This window comes from Mustelus asterias, chromosome 14 (assembly GCF_964213995.1).
Source record: "Mustelus asterias chromosome 14, sMusAst1.hap1.1, whole genome shotgun sequence".
Classification (NCBI taxonomy): domain Eukaryota; kingdom Metazoa; phylum Chordata; class Chondrichthyes; order Carcharhiniformes; family Triakidae; genus Mustelus; species Mustelus asterias.
In genome coordinates, this window is record NC_135814.1 from 32,065,902 (window position 1) to 32,084,296 (window position 18,395).

General features: G+C 39.6%; 1 protein-coding gene across 5 annotated transcripts in view; it reads left to right on the forward strand.

Annotated features, from left to right (window-relative positions):
* Window positions 1-18,395, forward strand: part of zranb3 (zinc finger, RAN-binding domain containing 3) — a 113,119-nt gene that overhangs the window by 32,475 nt on the left and 62,249 nt on the right. For 4 of the 5 annotated variants that reach the window (XM_078228058.1, XM_078228059.1, XM_078228060.1 and 1 more), the window contains 2 exons: window positions 10,791-10,809; window positions 15,936-16,114. In XM_078228058.1, the coding sequence (XP_078084184.1) occupies window positions 10,791-10,809; window positions 15,936-16,114 (198 nt within the window). Of the gene's footprint in view, window positions 1-10,790; window positions 10,810-12,571; window positions 12,697-15,935; window positions 16,115-18,395 lie in introns of those variants that run through there. The other variant, XM_078228062.1, reaches the window with a different exon arrangement.

Genomic DNA, 18,395 nt, shown 5'->3' on the forward strand with positions numbered 1-18,395 from the left:
TACCATGTTTTTAATGGTAAACCTTAGAAATAAGATCTGGTTTTAGGTGGGTTTAATGTTTCTGCCTGGAAGGAACATATAGTTAAATTCATGCTGAACTGTGTGGGTGGTGTGTTGTTTCTATTGTGCTTCGAGAAGGCTATGGTGTGAAGAATAATATAGTTGCAGGATGTTGCTTAACAACTGGAGTCCCACTACGCAGAGAGGGGGTGTGGAAGGGGATTCCTAACAAGCTAATAAGGTTTATAGGCAGAATGTCATCTTTCAAAGGATAAGAAATCCATAAAGTTAAATGATTATTGGGCAAACTAACACAAACAGCTTACATGTGTGAATGCAATAAGGGAATCAAAACAAGTAATTATTTTAAAACATATATATGCTGATATTTTTAATGTATTGTACACTTTAGTCATGCAAAGTTACCAAAAGGCATGGTGGAACAAGTCAATAGTTTAAAGCCAAAGGTCTGGGAACAAGTTAGTGAACAAGTCTTATTGGGTGAATTCCTAAGGGGACATATTATGCAACACTTAATGAATAGATGCATTCATTGCCCAGACACAAGGATAGATATGACCCTGGACGCAGGAACACATTTCTATTCAACTTGTCAGTTAGCCAGTGGGAGCGTCCATTTTGACCTTGAAGTAGTGTGTGCTGTTACCAGGCGACAGGGATGTAGTTAGTGCTAAGAGGGGAGAATATGTCCGGGATCAGTTGGACAAATGATATGACCATGCTATTAAGTATGTTATGGTTGGTTATGGTACTTGACCGAGATTTGTATTGATAGCTGTTGAATGGAATTGATTTTTAAGCTAATGAAAGATGGAATTCTTGATTAGGAAAAAATATATAATTAAGACCATAAGACCATAAGACATAGGAGCGGAAGTAAGGCCATTCGGCCCATCGAGTCCACTCCACCATTCAATCATGGTTGATTTCAACTCCATTTACCCGCTCTCTCCCCATAGCCCTTAATTCCTCGAGAAATCAAGAATTTATCAATTTCTGTCTTGAAGACGCTCAACGTCTCGGCCTCCACAGCCCTCTGTGGCAATGAATTCCACAGACCCACCACTCTCTGGCTGAAGAAATTTCTCCTCATCTCTGTTCTAAAGTGACTCCCTTTTATTCTAAGGCTGTGCCCCCGCGTCCTAGTCTCCCCTGTTAATGGAAACAACTTCCCTACGTCCATCCTATCTAAGCCGTTCATTATCTTGTAAGTTTCTATCAGATCTCCCCTCAACCTCCTAAACTCCAATGAATATAATCCCACGATCCTCAGACGTTCATCGTATGTCAGGCCTACCATTCCTGGGATCATCCGTGTGAATCTCCGCTGGACCCGCTCCAGTGCCAGTATGTCCTTCCTGAGGTGTGGGGCCCAAAATTGCTCACAGTACTCCAAATGGGGCCTAACCAGTGCTTTATAAAGCCTCAGAAGTACATCCCTGCTTTTGTATTCCAAGCCTCTTGAGATAAATGACAACATTACATTTGCTTTCTTAATTACGGACTCAACCTGCAAGTTTACCTTTAGAGAATCCTGGACTAGGACTCCCAAGTCCCTTTGCACTTTAGCATTATGAATTTTGTCACCGTTTAGAAAATAGTCCATGCCTCTATTCTTTTTTCCAAAGTGTACGACCTCGCACTTGCCCACGTTGAATTTCATCAGCCACTTCTTGGACCACTCTCCTAAACTGTCTAAATCTTTCTGCAGCCTCCCCACCTCCTCAATACTACCTGCCCCTCCACCTATCTTTGTATCATCGGCAAACTTGGCCAGAATGCGCCCAGTCCCGTCATCTAGATCGTTAATATATAAAGAGAACAGCTGTGGCCCCAACACTGAACCCTGCGGGACACCACTTGTCACCGGTTGCCATTCTGAGAAAGAACCTTTTATCCCAACTCTCTGCCTTCTGTCTGACAGCCAATCGTCAATCCATGTTAGTACCTTGCCTCGAATACCAGGTAATTGATCTGTATTTGACTCTGTACTTCAGATCTTTCAGCGAGGTTCTGTCGCTCTGTCCTTAGAGCTATTTAACCCTTTGTGATACTCCGGTTGGCTGTATGTTTGTATTGTCTTGTTTTGTTTTTGTTAAATATCGTTACGTCTTTTGCACAGAGATATTTGCCTTGTGAGTTTTGATTTGTCTTAGTTTAAGACACAATTGGCCACCTCTTGAAATTTCCCCACTACAGGGGGCTTTCCTTTTGTTCTTAGTTTAAACTGGAAGCTGTTGGAAATAGACCACTGAGGAAGCTTTCAATTCTGCCAGAAGAAGCTGAACAGAACAAGGGATTTGCAAGGATGCAAGCTTCCTAAAGAACATGATACAGTCCAGATAACCAGGGAATTGGGACAGAAAGAATGTTTCAGACAACTGAAACTAACTGAACAGCGACTAAGGCATTGTTCAGAAGGATGCAAAGAAGAGTAAACAAGTGCTCTGAATTGAAGAGACAATTGCATTAAGTAGATTGAAAATGGGATAGCAGACCTTCAGAGGTAGATAAAAACGTTTGACGTCACGTAATAAGAGTCTGGGATTGAGAGTTAAAGCAATTGTGAACCGTTTGGACAACAGTCAAGACAATGAAATCCTAAAGGGGTTGGTGTAAAATCCTGGACTTGAACCGCTGTTAAAAGTGGAGCGGAATCTTTGTTTAAAAGTGTAATTTGAAAATCCTGGACTGGATTTTGGAATGCAAATCGCCAAGTGAAAGTATTACAAGGAGAGAAGGTTTCAAAGTGTCTTTGGGAATGGAGTTTCAAAACACTCGTGACAATCCTCTGGGGCAATTCTGAGGAGAAAACCAGAGACACTATCTTGGGTTCAGAGAGATATTGCAGAGGAATCTGGGGCCACAGGGTGGCACAATGGTTAGCACTGCTGCTTCACAGCGCTAGGGACCTGGGTTCAATTCCGGTCTCTGGTCACTGTCTGTGTGGAGTTTGCACATTCTCCCCGTGTCGGTGTGGGTTTTCTCCGGGTGTTCCGGTTTCCTCCCATAATCCAAAGATGTGTGGGTTAGGTTGATTTGGCCATTCTAAATTGACCCTAGTGTCAGGGGGATTAGCAGCGTAAATATGTGGGGTTACAGAAATAGGGCCTGGGTGGGATTGTGGTCGGTGCAAACTTGATGGGGCCGAATGGCCTCCTTCTGCACTGTAGGGATTCTATGATTAGGAGTGTGTAATTGACCACAGTCACCTTGCATGTGCCAAAGCATGAAACCATTGTGGCTGGAGATTATGTTAATTCTTAAACTTGTGTGTCGTTGTTAAGCTAAGGGGGAAGTAAAGGAGTCTTGTATTATAAACTATTTTTTTCATGTTCAATAAATGTTTTTTCATATTAAGACAAATGAGTGCTCTTGTGACTCTGTTCCTCTGTTTTATTTTTTAAAAAAAAGAAAAGTGAAAGTTACCAGTTCAATTCAGGAATCTTCCCACCCAGTCACAACACCAACTGTAATTGTAACAAAAGATTTGCCTACGTAGATCTCTGTCCTATACCTTTATGTATCTACATGTAATTTATTTGGAACGTGGTCAAAAAATACTGATCCATTTTGAAATGGAGATTTAAGAAATTTCTGATCCGCAGTGTTTGGGCTTTGTATGTAGGAGGGGAAATTAATGTTGTGGGTGAGCTAGAAAGCTGACTCATAGCTGAGGGGGAGTATCCTGGGAGTATCAAGAAGTAATAAGATTGTGATGCTTTTTGACTCTTGTCTGACATTCGGATTTTATTAACTTGGACTTGGTACAATTCAGCTGCATTATTTGCAATTTAATATATTTAACTTGTATTACATGCATACATTTTAAAACCACCTACTCTTTTTTTTTTCCCAACAGAATATTGCTGATTCTGAAATGCGAATTGTCTAAAGTATCTCTTGCTATTTTTTTCTTTAGTATTTGTGATAATTTTCATCAACATATTTTCAATTAATGGAAATTGCAAATGAAAGAGTTGTGAGATTAGCACCCTGTGCCTTTCAGTCTGCACCTTTAGTCTGATATTTAAACTGCTTTATTTTCTGTTGTGATGACCGTTGTTCCTGGGTCAATGTACTAAGGAAAATTTGTAATTACTTTAAAATTTCTGTGGAACCTGTAATTGCTTTTAAGAATATTTGAAAAGGACCTTTTGAGAGTTGGGATCAATTGCAATTTTCTTGAAGAAATACTGGTCCATGTGACCTCGTGGTAGTACCAATGGGCAGGAAGTTAAGACCAGAAGCCGTATGGCTGACAGGCTAGAAGGAGAGCTACAATCAAAGGAAGAGGGGTTGAAGGTACGGATACAGATTCAAAACTAAAGCAGGCAGCGACAGAAGAAGAACACAGAATGCTTGTGAGAAGAAAAAGCAAGTCATTCTCGAAGAGTGTTTTTTTTATCTACAAGGGAGATTGAAGCTCTGAGCAAACTAGATAAAAATGTCTGAAACCAATGTTATGACCCAGGCCAGAAACTCCAAGGTGTTTTATGAAGTTAGCCTAGACCCTAAGTTTTTTTTGCATTTAGCACCGGTGAATATAAGGTGTTTCGCTCCAGATATGATTCAAGTGACCCACTAGGAAGCTTTTAGCAAACAAAGTTTATTTAAGAACACAGTTAAATATAAGACAAAAATAGCATAACCTTTACCACTTAGAAGAATCAACCATGATATAGTACAAACCTTAACAGCTATGATGTTCCAAAGTCAAACAACATCCAACAAAGATGCATCCCTTTCTAGACTGGGCACAAAATGCAAGTGTGTTCACATGATGCTTGACTTTGCAGCTTTTTAACACCTGCTGTGAATTGGTCCTTTGCATGTTGGATTAAAACTGAGGCTCCCCAGTCCTGGAACTTTCAGCATGCCTCTGAAGAGAGAGACAGAGACACTGCCTGCCTCCCCCAGCTTCTAGCTAGCAACTTACAGCAGAATTTTCAACTCCAGAAAATGGGGAAAACGAGCCACTGCTTTCTGTCTTGCATCTGAGAAAAATGAAACTAAAACCTTGGACTTCTCTGTGCGTGCGTGCATCACCTGATTTGTCAATCATGCTCCACCCAGCAATTCCAAAAGATTCATAAAATCCCAGAACATTGCATTAGTCCAGATTAATAATAAACATGAGGTCTGTTATATTGCTTCAGCAACAATGAGGACACCAGCTACAAACATTACGGCCTCTTTTTTTCCCTTGTACGTTCTTTCTCCAAACTAAGTGCAAATATCTACACATAGCAAGTCATGCAAAGGAACTGCTTCAAGGATTTGCAAAGAAAAATGAGTCTTAAAGGCACATCATCACACCTGGAAAGCTGTATGAATAGCTCGGAGATGCCAAAAGAATGGGTATTTTTCAGAAGATATCAACCATGAATTAGGTTCTGTTTGGAAAGTCCCAAGTATGCCATATTGCTATGCAGATTGGCTCTCGGATTGGGGAGGTTTCTTTGTTGAATTTGTCTGGTTTTCAGCTGTGGTCTTCAATAATTTGCAGCTCACCAAGTCGATTAAGCAAAACAGATAAATGTTAGCCAGGCCTGCACCTTGAACAGAGAAAGCACTAACTATATAGTTCACCATGTGAAATGTGTGTAGATGTTTGCACTTAGTTTGGAGAAAGAATGTACAAGGGAAACGAGGCTGGAAGATTTGCCTAGCTTGGAGCGAGAGGAAGGAACTACAGTAACCTTTAGTGAAAACTAGCAGTTCAGCTAGGAACCTTGCGGAGAAAATAAGTTTGCCAGGGGCTGTGAAACAGCCTTGGAACAGGGGAATAGAGCTATTGGAAACCAGTGGTGTTTCTAATTATCTCTTGAAATGATTGCAAGTGAATATCGGATTTGGGCTCAAGTCCCAGACCTTACAAAGCAGTTGAGGAAAAATTTAGATTTGGTCCCAAGTAAGTGGGTAATCTTCAAGAACCTGATGTGTCAAATTTTGGGTGTGAGGGCATGGTGGTTAGCAAAGGGTTTATTTAGCAGTGTTTGCTTGCCCTGATTCTGCTGTAGTCAAATTAATTTATTTTAAATTGTGTAATCTTGTAGCTTCATTTTTTCCAGTTAATAACTGGGTGGCCATTAACAAAGTGAAATATTTTTCATTTGGGGTCATTCAGCAAATTTAATTGTTTTGGTTTATGGTTACCCCATGTGAATGGTAACACTGCCTAGTGTTCAATTTACTTGTCATTGCAATCTCCTAAGTAACTTCACAAGCTATTGTGTTTATAGTGCATCAATTATTTCTGCCCTTTCTATTTCAAATGTCTTTATATGCTTGTTTTTTTAATGTCATGTCTACCATGTTGCTCTCCATGGTTACTAGCAAGGCAAAGTGTTCAATATTAGTCATTTGCCCTCACTGTCTGTGAGACTATTGTGTGCATTCCTTGGTTGTCCTTTTCCTATCCCTTTTCTGATTTACTTCATTACTTATTTCTCTGTTTAATATCATCTTTTCAGATTTGGTAACTTAATTTTGCAGTTTCTCTTTGGCTTATTTTGCATCTTTTGTAACCTTTTTGAACTCGTATTCTCACCTTTTGTCTGTGTACTTATTTTTCTTCCTTTAGTTTTGCCCTAATTTCTTCATCCATCGTGCAACATTATTACTGGCTAGTTTGTTCTTTTTAGTGGGAAATATTTGCCTGGGACTCTCGTGATGACAGCTTAATGTTTCCCCCACTACTGTTCCATTTCTATGTTTGACAGTCAAGCTTTCCATTTTAACTTCCTTAGTTCTATTCTTATTTCAAGACAAAATCTTGTCAGTAAAGTGCCTGCCATGTATTTGCCTCTCTTCAACAAGGAGAGGCACTTGAGACATGTTACAAATACAGCATGCTCCTGATTTGATGAAAGTCTGATGGGGGGACAAAATCCTGATGGAAGGTCATCAACCTGAAAAGTTAACACTCTCCAGAGACGTTGCCATAACCTGCTGAGTATTTCCAGCATTTTATTTTTATTTCACGCTCCCTGTTTGGACTGGCTTCACCCAGTTATTGTTGTTGATTCCAATCTATTTAGATTCCCTTTACAAAGATAGAGATTTATATCTGAATGTCAATCATTGAAATGTAAAGCATTGACTGAAGCTTGTTTAATTGTGTCAGGCTCTGCAGAAATACAAAACGTGAGAATTCATTTTTTAAAAACTATGTTTTGAATATTTAAAATTAAAACTTCATTGCCAGTTTCACAAGTCCAGCATTAATTATTTTAAATACGTAATGCTTGCTGCTGACTTCGTTTCTTCATGGAAATAGAGAAAGCCCAGTAGGTTCTTAAATTTACTCTACTGTGAAGTTGCCATTCCCTCCATCTATGGAAATGGAGCACAAATGCCTGTCTTCTACTATAAGATGTTGAGATGATGGGAAGCAATGGCCTCGTGGTATTATCAGTAGGCCAATTAATCCAGAAACTCTGCTAATGTTCTGCGGACCCGGGTTCAAACTCCACCATGGCAGATGGTGGAATTTGAATTCAGTAAAAAAACATCTGGAATTAAGAATCTGCAGATGACCATGAAACCATTGTTGATTGTCAGGAAAACCCCTCTGGCTCACTAAAATCCTTTTAGGGAAGGAAATCTGCCAGGTCTGCCTATATGTGACTCCAGAGCCACAACACTAGTTGACTCTCAACTGCCCTCTGGCAACTCGAAATGGGCAATAAATGCTGGCCGGCCAGCGCCGTCCATGTCCAATGAATGAAAAACAAAGGCATTCAATACAAACCTGTATCCAAAGGATTCAACTGTAATTACTTTCAGTAATATTATTTAGTGGTGCCTGTAACCTCTGAGAATATTGTCATTTTTCTTAAGTAAAATCAAAATAATCCGAGGACCAAGATGATCAAACTAGGATTCAAAGCTGTTCATTGTGAATTTGCAATTGTAATGGTGATTGGAATGCTGGCCAGTGATATTTGAAATATTGGTTGTAATTTTGCTTGGCAGCTAGTGTTATATTCAGACCTCCATTATGGTACATTCAGTACGTGTCCTCAATGGAACATGCTGTGTAAAATAACACTAAGTGGAAATATATCCCAGTTTGAGCCTTGTAATTCTCAGACTACTGTGAAGACTTTGTTTTGGTTGCTGTGGTAACCTATTTTTTTTTGTGGTAGACTATTGCCTCAGCACACAAAGAATGAGTTGGGTCTAAAATTACTCTTGCGTTGGCCTACAAAAGAATAAAGGTGTTTTGTCAAGTTTTTTTTTTCAACCTTTGGTTTCTTACAATGATTGTGATGGTTAAAACACAAAATAGTTATTTAATAAGATCCAAATTGATTAGTTACAAACTAATGCTGCACTTTGAGCAAAATAAGGAGGTCCGCTGAAGTGTCGTTGCTATGTTATGCTTGATGCCTGTGGTAGATACATCTCTGATCTTACAATCTTAAATATGGTACAGATCAGCCAGTGTTTAATTCTTTCTAACTTGCCGGAAAGCTAGACTGCTGATGGATTGAATGCAAATCTGCACGATCTACCTCAATCAAAAATTTCAAATCCGTATGCCCAGATTTTAAATCTCTTGTCTGTCTAAACTTGCAAACTGTAGTTTCATCCCCTGCCCACTGTGGCATTGTGGTCCTTCTGTTTCCCATTGATATGTGCAGCCGCCAGTGATGATACTAGATGTTAACTTTGTGTCCTCAAAATTCCTAATTCTCTTTGCCCTTGCTGACCTTGTCTTGTCTCCAACTCGCCTGTACCAGATCCTGCTGCAAGAAGGCGAGTTTCTTAAGAATCTCAGAAACAAGAATGACTTTGTTACTTACAGCCAAATTTCTTTGCAGTTTGCTGGCATATATTGCAGCATATATTTACTTGACCATTTTTAACAACAAATGTGCAGACATCTATAATCTAAATAAAATTGAAGATTATATTCAGATAAGTATTTAGTTGTTGTTTAGCACTCAAACCATTTTTAGTACATGGTAAAAATAAAATTGACCAATAAAATTAGGCTAGTACTAAATATATTGTGTTCATGTTTGTAACTGTTTGTTTGCAAATTGACATGGGTATGGAAAAGAAACAAGAAAACAGTTGTTAATTTTTCATCCTAGAAAATAATTTTTATTTGTTTAAGATATAGACATCGCTGGCAAGGCCAGAATTTGTTGTACATCCCTAATGCCTTGAGAGGGTGGTGGCGAGACACCTCCTTGAACCCTACAGTCCATCTGATGCAAGTGCACACACTTAGTGGGAAAAGTTCCAGGACTTTGATTGTGCGGCATTGAAAGAACAGCAATATAGTTCCAAGTCAGGATGGGATGTTGCTTGGAGAACTTTCAGATGAAGGTGTTTCCATGTGTCAGCTGCCATAGGCACAGATTCCATTACCATTCCACTGAGTCATCTGGTGCTTAACATCTCTCTAGCCTGTTCATTTCAAACACCAAAGATGAGACATTCATGCACTTCTTCATCTGAGGTCAGGACCATCGTGCATTTGTTTCCACTGCTTCCATCCTTGCCTTTTCTCCACTGCTTTCTGTCTCCCAACCACCACAGCTTTAGACCCCGATCTTTTTTGCAGTTTCTCGCCTAACATCTTCCCTCCCTACCCTCTCAAAGCACATTTTGTTAAAGCACTCAACTGTTTTTCTCAGCTAATATATTTCCTTTGATAGTTGAGGGCATACAGTGGTATCCCAAAGTACCTAGCTCTGTCATTCTCTAATGTTTGGTGAAATCACTACAGTTTTCAGTAACCTAATAATTTCTGAGTTGGGAGAAAGAATATTTTCCAACTACGTTCCGGATTCCTCTTGAAAAATGTCAGTACCATAGAAAAGTTACAGCATAGGAGGCCATCCAGCCTATCTTGTGCATGCTAGCCCAAGGACGCCCTTTTCTCATCCCACCTTCCTGCATCCGGCCCATAGCAGCTTTCAGCACTTAAGGTGCAGCTTCAGGTTTTTTTCAAAGAGTTTAGGTCTCTGCCTCCACCATCTAATCGGTCACTGAATTCCAGATAACCACCACCCTCTGTGTAAAAAAAAAAGTAACTGCTTTTAAAGTCCCCTCTACACCTGCTGCCACTTACCTTGAACCTATGTCCCCTGGTTCTAGAATTCTCCACCAAGGGCAGCAAACTTATCCTGTTCACTCTATCTCTTCCCCTCATAATTTTATACACCTCTGTCAAGTCACCCCTCATCCTCCTTTGTTCCAAGGAAAATAACCCAACCTGTCCAATCTCTTTTGGAGTACTTCACTTTTCTGGCAATATTCCTGTAACTAAAATCTGCAATCCTTTTTGTTTTTGTTTGGCTTGAGCTCTGTATTTTTAATAATTCAGCATAGCTTGGATACATATAGCAGTTTTAGGAGATTTTGCATAATTTCACAGAATCGTGTTTATAATCGAGGTCATTTGGTTCCTTCTGTTGCTTTAGCTAAATTCAGTTTGGTCCAATTCAGTAAAGGTAAAGTCCCCATTGTCCCAGATGATCATAGGCTGCTCTTGTCTTTGAGAGTGATTTAACATAACATTTTGTGTTTTTGCTATATGAAAAAAATGATGAGTATATTCTAATGCAATGCCTTGTAATATGATTTGGGTCAAAAAGTAACAGTTTAAGCGTTGATTGGGAAAAAGATGATTTTTAATATAACCAAATCAAAAATACAGTACCTATTTGAGACCTGTGAATATTTAAACAGCTGTTCTCTGCATTGGTCTTTCACATGTTACAGTTTGTCTTTTGTTCCTTTTTTAGGTGCATGATTGCTGATGAGGTAAGGATATTCATTGTGCTTTAGTCCTTGGGTGGAATTGTAATGCTGTAAATAAATCATACCACCTCCTAGTCTGCTCCATGTTACATATTTCCAGCATTTTGAAAGAGGTAAAAGGCAAGAATTGCATTTACAGGTAAAGAACTTGCAGAATAATGTCTAGAAAAAAGGTCAGTCATGGAATTAAATCCTGCAAATATTGATTATAAATCCAAAAACCTCAGACAGTAAAACCTGTTCAGTCACGAACGTTGGTGACCCTGATAATAGTTGTGCGTTGTAAGGGTACAACACCCTACTGTTATAGAAGTGTAGCCTGCAATTCACTGTGAACATCACCGTGAAGAATACACAATTGTGGTAGTAAGAACAATAGTGCAGTTTTATCACATTTCCTGCAGTACAGTGACCAGTTAATTTTATAAATTTATTCAAGGCTCTTTGCATTTAATTGGCAAACACAAAATTTACACCTCCTCCAGAAAATTTCTACTGATGTGTTTGTGTACGTACTTGGATTCACTCTTAATAAAAATTTGGATTTGCCTGGCTAGCTTAATCTTTAACAATGAAATTGCACCAAAAAATCCAACTTCTTTTGGAAATCACTTTTTGGTCAGTAATTGAAATGTATAATCAAAACCATGTCAAAACATTTCTTGTTAGAACTAAATTTACCTGTGCTGTTCTCTTTAACGTTCTGTTTCCATTCTTATCCTCTTTCCCCCAGAGGCCTGATCATCTGCCAGAAGCCTTGGCTGTAGTTTGCAATTAATGCATTACAGCCCATTGTCTCCCTTGCTTTCCCCTCCTTGATGATTTCTCCCTCCAGTGTTCTGTTGGGTCATTCACTGGCAAGCTGCATTGAGAGAGTGAAGTGTAAATGAATTTTCTACAACTAAAAGCTGATTACCAGGAGTTTTGATTAGAGTATTATTGTTGAAGCAACTATAGAAGTGTTGGAGAGTATTAAATGGTAATAGGGCGCATCTTGGAGTATAAATGGGGCTATAGATTACCATAGTCTTCTGACCTTGATTGGCAAGCCACTACAGAGCCATGTTCCATGGAGGGGACTCCAACAATTAGCAATGACCAAATTGTCAAAGAAAGTGTGTTGTTTTTTTCAAAAACTACTCAACTACATTTGAGAATCAACAGCAAGTATATGAACCAGTCAAATCACTGAAAATGTTTTCAACTGAAACTTTTTCTTCCTCAGTTTGATGTGAGTAAAAGATTTATCACTGCAGTAAGGTACTTATTCAGTCAACATCTAGTTGCAAAACATGCAATAAATTTCCCTGGTTTCCTCTTTACATTGAAAGTAATACTTCATCAAATATCATTCCAGTTTGTAAATATGTTTTGCAATACACCTATCTCTGATCTGCAGCCTGCATGGAGAGGTCATATTTTTATAACATTGGTCACCACAGTGTACAGCTCAATCTTATTGGGTCATAAGATAGGTTCACTTGACAACAGCTGTCACTGAGCTGGAATTATTTTCTTTGTCATTCAACCATTTTTTGCACAGTGCGATCTTGTTCTTGAAAATTGAATTTTTATTTTACATGTAGTTGGGATTCTTTGACTGCTCTCCCCACCCCAAGAGTTATTATCTGACATGATAGTAAAGCCCAGCGTTACACAGTAACCAGATTTGAACTTCTCTTGACAATGACTTTTAAACTATTTTATAACCAGGCCATGAAGTTTCTACTTAGTTTTAGAAAGATGAGTAATCGTCAGCTTTTTTTACATGTTTACTTTCTCATTTGTTTCTCTCCAGATTGACCCCGCAGATGTGAGATTATAGAGACCAATAATTTTTTAGCTAATCTGGCTAAATTCCTCATCTTGGCCACACAATCTATTATCAAAGTGAGCTTCATTCTGCTTGCCCTGTGCTGGCCTGTATGATTGCAGTCTTTCCATCAGCATAGAGTCATAGAATGCTGCAGCACAGAAGGATGCTATTGGCCCATTGCGCCTTTGCCAGCTTTTTGATGGGGCTATCCAATTAGTTTCATTCCTCCTGCTTTTGCTCCAAACCATGCAGGTTGTTTCCCCTTCAATAATTTATTACTTTTGAATTAGCCTTCACCACTCTTACGGTCAGTGCATTACAGATCACAACAACCTGCTGTGAAAATGTTTCTTGATGTTGCATCTTGTTTTCTGCCAACATTGTTCTACTGCATAAGTGGGACGCTGTGGAGTCCATATGACTGTGTTCTATAGACCTAAAGAGGGGTAGAAATGTAAAGAATTGGAGAGACATGCATGGGCGGTGGGGCAGAAAGGTGTCTTGGACATAAGAGAAAGGGGTGTGTAAATGGTACCATGAAGGACTGAAGAACGCTAATAGTGGAAAATGCGGCAGAGGTGGAGAAACTGGGAGAATGGGATGGAGTCCTTACAGGGACCGAGGTGTGACGAGCTGTCGTCAAGATAGCTATGTGTGTCATTGGTTTGGTAATGACACGGAGGCAAAAAAGTGAAGGAAAGGAAGTGACAGGGATGGACCATGTTAAGGCGTGAGAGGGGTGCAAATTGGAAGCTAAGTTGATAAAAGATTTTCTAGGTCTCGATGAGAGCATGAAGTAGCACCGTTTTATAATCATTGATGTAATGGAGAAAGAGTTGTGGGAGAGGGCCTGAGTAAGACTGGAAGAAGATATGTTCTACATACCATGCAAAACGACAGGTAGAACTAGGGCCCATGCAGGTACTCATAGCCACATCTTCTATTTGCAGGAACTGAAACAAGTTAAAGGAGAAATTATTTAGTGATAGAACAAGTTCCGCTAGGTGAGGAGAGTGGTGGTGGATGGGGATTGTTTGGGGCTCTGCTCGAGCAAGAAGTGAACAGCTCTGAAACCCTCCTGTTGGGGGATGGAGGTGCAGAGGGAGTGGACATCTAGAGTGATGGAGAGGTGGTTAGATCAGGGAAACTGGAAATTGTCACATAGATCATCAGAGGAATGTAAGTGGGAAGTGACTGTACAAGAGAAGTGAGAATTGAGTCAAGTTAAGAAGAAAGGAGTTCAGTGGGGCAGGGAAAGGTTCTCTGCCAGCATTCCGCATGGTCCATTTCCTCCATGACGCCTTGTCCACTCCTCCATCGCCCCCAGTTCTTCATCCCCCTTCCCATGCAATTGCAGAAGGTGCAACACCTATACTTTACCTTCTCCCTCCTTACTGTCCAGGGGCCCAAGCACTCCTTTCAAATGACGCAGCCTTTCACTTGCACCTCATTCAACTGATTCTCTGCTCCCAATGCCGCCATCTCTGCATTTGGGAGAATAAACATTGGCCGCTGTACTGAAGACCTTCACTCCCTCTGCAAGCATACCCCCAACCTTATGGTCGCATGCCATTTCAACTTGGCATCATGCTCTCATGCCCACATGTCCATCATAGGCCTGCTGCAATGTTCAAGTGATGCCTAATGCAAAGTGGAAGAACAGCACATCTTCTAATAGGCACGTTGCAACCTCCTGATCTCAACATTGAGTTGAACAACTTTAGACTGTGAACTTTGCCCCTCCACCTTAACCCCCCCACTTATTGCTCAATTTTGCTCCCGCTGATCACTAACCTTTTTTCTCCTATTAACACATTCTGCTACCTTACTGTTTGTCGCTATTAGCACTCTTCAAACCTTTAATGGCACCATTAACTAGCCCTTTGTCTTATGTCCATCACACCTTTGTCAATCCCTCCATTGCTCCAACCTAACCCTGTCCCTCTACACTGCACTACCTCTCCAACTTTACAATTTTACATTTCTACCTCCAATTCTGTAGAAGGGTCGTGTGGACTTGAAACTTTAACTCAATTTCTCCCTTCACAGATGCTGCCAGACCTGCTGAGTTTATCCAGCGTTTTCAGTTTTTATTTCAGATTTCCATTACATGCAGTTTTTTGCTTTTATTTGAGTATTATATGGAGGTAGCTCTCAGGAAGTACAATGCTTCAGGCTCCATCATATTACACAGTCCTAACAATTTAAATGTAGTGCTGTTTTGTTTCATTCGATGCTCTTGACCACATGCAGACACCATACTTTTAAAACAAATAAGCAGCATCCAGTTTGAACTGCTAGTGGCTCAAAACAATGATGGAGCAAAACAAGATGTACCAAATGAAAGTGCACAGAATTCAGGATATAGAAACAGCCCAATCAGTCTAGGCAAATATTTATGCTGTGCAAATGGTTTCAACTGGTCTAATTGCCTCCTTCCACCTTGCCCTCGTATTCCTCTATTCCCTTCTCCCTTCTGCATCAAGTATGCTCTTAAAGATGTATTATAGAGTCATAGAGGTTTACAGCATGGAAATAGGCACTTTGGCCCAACTTGTCCATGCAGCCCTTTTTTTAACCACTAAGTTAGTCCCAATTGCCCATGTTTGGCCCATAACCCTCTATGCCCATGTAACTGTCTAAATGCTTTTTAATGCATTCGCCCCACGTGACAGTGAATTCCATATTCTCGCCACTGTCAGTCCTCTGTTTAATGATGTATGAAGATCTGATGCAAAAAATGCTCTTAATTATTATGTAGTCCCATACTGCCAACATACACGTTCTTACACTGGGTGAAGTTGTCTAAAATAAGTTATTTGTAAATGTAGGAATGAACAAGGAAAGTATCTGCTAAAAATACTGTAAAATAGATACAATGGCCATTCCGTATATTTGTTTTGACAAGTCACATTGGAGCCCAAATCTCTTCTCTTCCCCTAGCTCTCTACCTATAGCAGGAATCAAAGTCGTTATTAAATATTGACTTCTGATTATGGGGAAAGGAAAGTTAGTAACTATTTGAAATGTAGAACTATTCATTGAAGTAATTAATAGGCAATCAACTAAATCGATCATGAGCTCTCACTCATTTTCTGTTGTTAGTTTTCGATTCCTCAGTAATATGGTTTTCTATATTTCATTCATCTCGGTTTCAATAATGTATACCTGATCATCAAGCCCATTGACTTTCAGTTCCAGTAACATACTAATACAGCAATCTGATATTTTCCTAATGTTCTACCTTTGGTACCTTTATGAAAAAATATGAATTGTTTTCAGAATAACTAAGGATATTACTTTTTTTTTATAGATGGGGCTTGGGAAAACCATTCAAGCAATTGCAGTGGCCTACTTCTATCAAAGGGAATGGCCCTTGTTGATCGTGGTCCCATCATCTCTCAAGTACCCTTGGATAGAAGAGATAGAAAAATGGATTGTTGAATTGAATCCAGATGATATCAATCTAATAGAGTCTAAAAGTGACATTGGGTGAGCTTGTGAAAAATGTCAGTTTTCTTGATAAGTAAGATCCAATTACATCTGAGTAAAATATAATCAGTTATATTGTTGTAAACATGTCCTTTCACAACAAGATTATATCACAACTACAAGCCCACTTGAATCAATAATCACTGCATTTCACTTCTCAGCTTGGAAGTACACACACTTTTAGCTTTGCATCGAATAGAATAGAGAGCAATTTGGAAATCTGGAAGGACTTGGTCAGAGTTTTGTCGAAGGAAAATTATGAAGCGATCAGAGTTAGAAATTCCTGATGGAAAACCTCGTAAGTCTCGTGTATGATGACAGTAAATATTGTGATGTAATTCTGGAGATTGGGGAGAGAGATCAAGAAAGACATCCGTGCAAGTTCCAGTTGTTGCTAGAACGGAGGGTTGCTGTAATGAGAGGAGGCGATTTTGTTGAAGAAGGTGCCTTGACGAAAAAGCAAGAAGGATATTGAGATGGTAAAGAGTGAAATGTTTGATCATGGGCAAGTACGTTGGGTTAAATTGATCATGGAATTCATCATTTTGTTGTTCCCTGCAAAGTAGAAGTCAGCAAGAAAAGTTGGAACTCATTTAATGCAGGCTTTGGGGACATTATGTACAACATTTGTCTTGGTCTTTTAAGCTGTTGGTCCATAAAATGGCCTTGAGAGATCACCACATTGGGCTTTCTGTGAAGAAGAAAAGATGCTGAAATGGTATAGGATCATCACTGCACTACCATCGTTTATCTTGCAGGCTTTGCACCCTGTCAATTTCTTGAGTGCTGATCCAGCACACAAACCAGACTTAAAATTTTAGTGTTGCTATTAAAATAATCTTGTGCCGGGCAGGAGATAAATGAGATATTATCTTTCCCTCTGCTATGGGTAATTTACACAGATAGTACTTCTCCTCTCAATACTGGTCCCTTTTCAATCAATGAGTCACCTTATCTTAAAGATAAATATCTTTTCACGCTTATATAAACTTTCCTAAGGGAAAATGATTCCATCATGTTTGATAAATGGCACTGGGTCATCTTATCCGTTGTGCTGCATATTTTTCAGCTCAGAATTGCACGGGCTCTCAATTTGCTTGCTTTTATTCTTGCCTACATAAATTGAACCAGTCAAGACTCAAATATATCCAAAATGTTGCAGTATTTCTTCACCATCAATATTAATCTCTGTAAACGTGGTGAATTATTTGCCAACCAGATGGAAGTAAAATTAAAAAGCCTCTTATTTTTTTTAACGTACCCCAAGTTGGCCTTCTCAAAGAGGATTGTAGATGGGCAATAAATGCAGGCTTTTCCAGCAGTGCCCATATCCCATGAACAAATAAAATAAAACTCCAGTCCCTAGCTATTGGTTCCATTCCTCTTCCTGGCAGCTGTCCAAGGCTGAATTAGTTTATTTGCAACCTTGGTGTCCTATTTGACCCAAGGTGAACTTCTGATCACTTATCTGCATCAGAACCACCTACTTGTATTACCATGACGTGACCTGACTCCTCCACTGCCTCAGCCCGTCTACTGCTGAAACTCTCATCCATTTGTTACTTCTAGATTTGACCAATCTGATGCTGACCTCCCATCTTTCACCCTCCACAAACTTGAAGACATCCAAAACTCTACCTCCCATGTCTTAACTTGCATCAAACTCTGTTCATCCATCATCCCTGTGATCACTGACCTACATTAGCTCCTGGTTGAGCAACGTTTGATTTTTAAAAAAATTCTCAGTCTTATTTTCAATTCCTCCATGGCCCTGTCCTTCCCAAACTCGATGAACTTGACTAGCTGTACGACCATCCGGTTCTGGTCTCTTGCACATCCCTGACTTTAATTTCTCCCCCATTCCTTTAGCTGTTGAGCCCTAAACGCTGAAATTCCCTCCATAGTTGTGGCTCACTGGGTAGAATTCTCATGTTTTAGTCAGAAGTTTTATCTGAGTCAGAAAGTTGTGGATTCAAGCCCAATTCAAGAGATTTGTGCACATAGATTGAGTCTGACACACCAGCACGGCACTACCCAGAAGTGCCATTTTTTTTTTTTTGCATGAGTTGTAAAACCAAGTCCACTCCCCCAGGCAGAAGTTAAAGATTCAATAGCAGTATTTTGAAGAGGAACAGCAGATTTAATCCCCATTGACTTGACCAATATTGCTCTCTACAATAACATGATGATAAGATCAGATATATGACCATTGGAAGATTTTGTTTATGGGAGTTTCCTGTTCACAAATTGGAACAAAGAAAAGTATTATTGGGCTCAAACA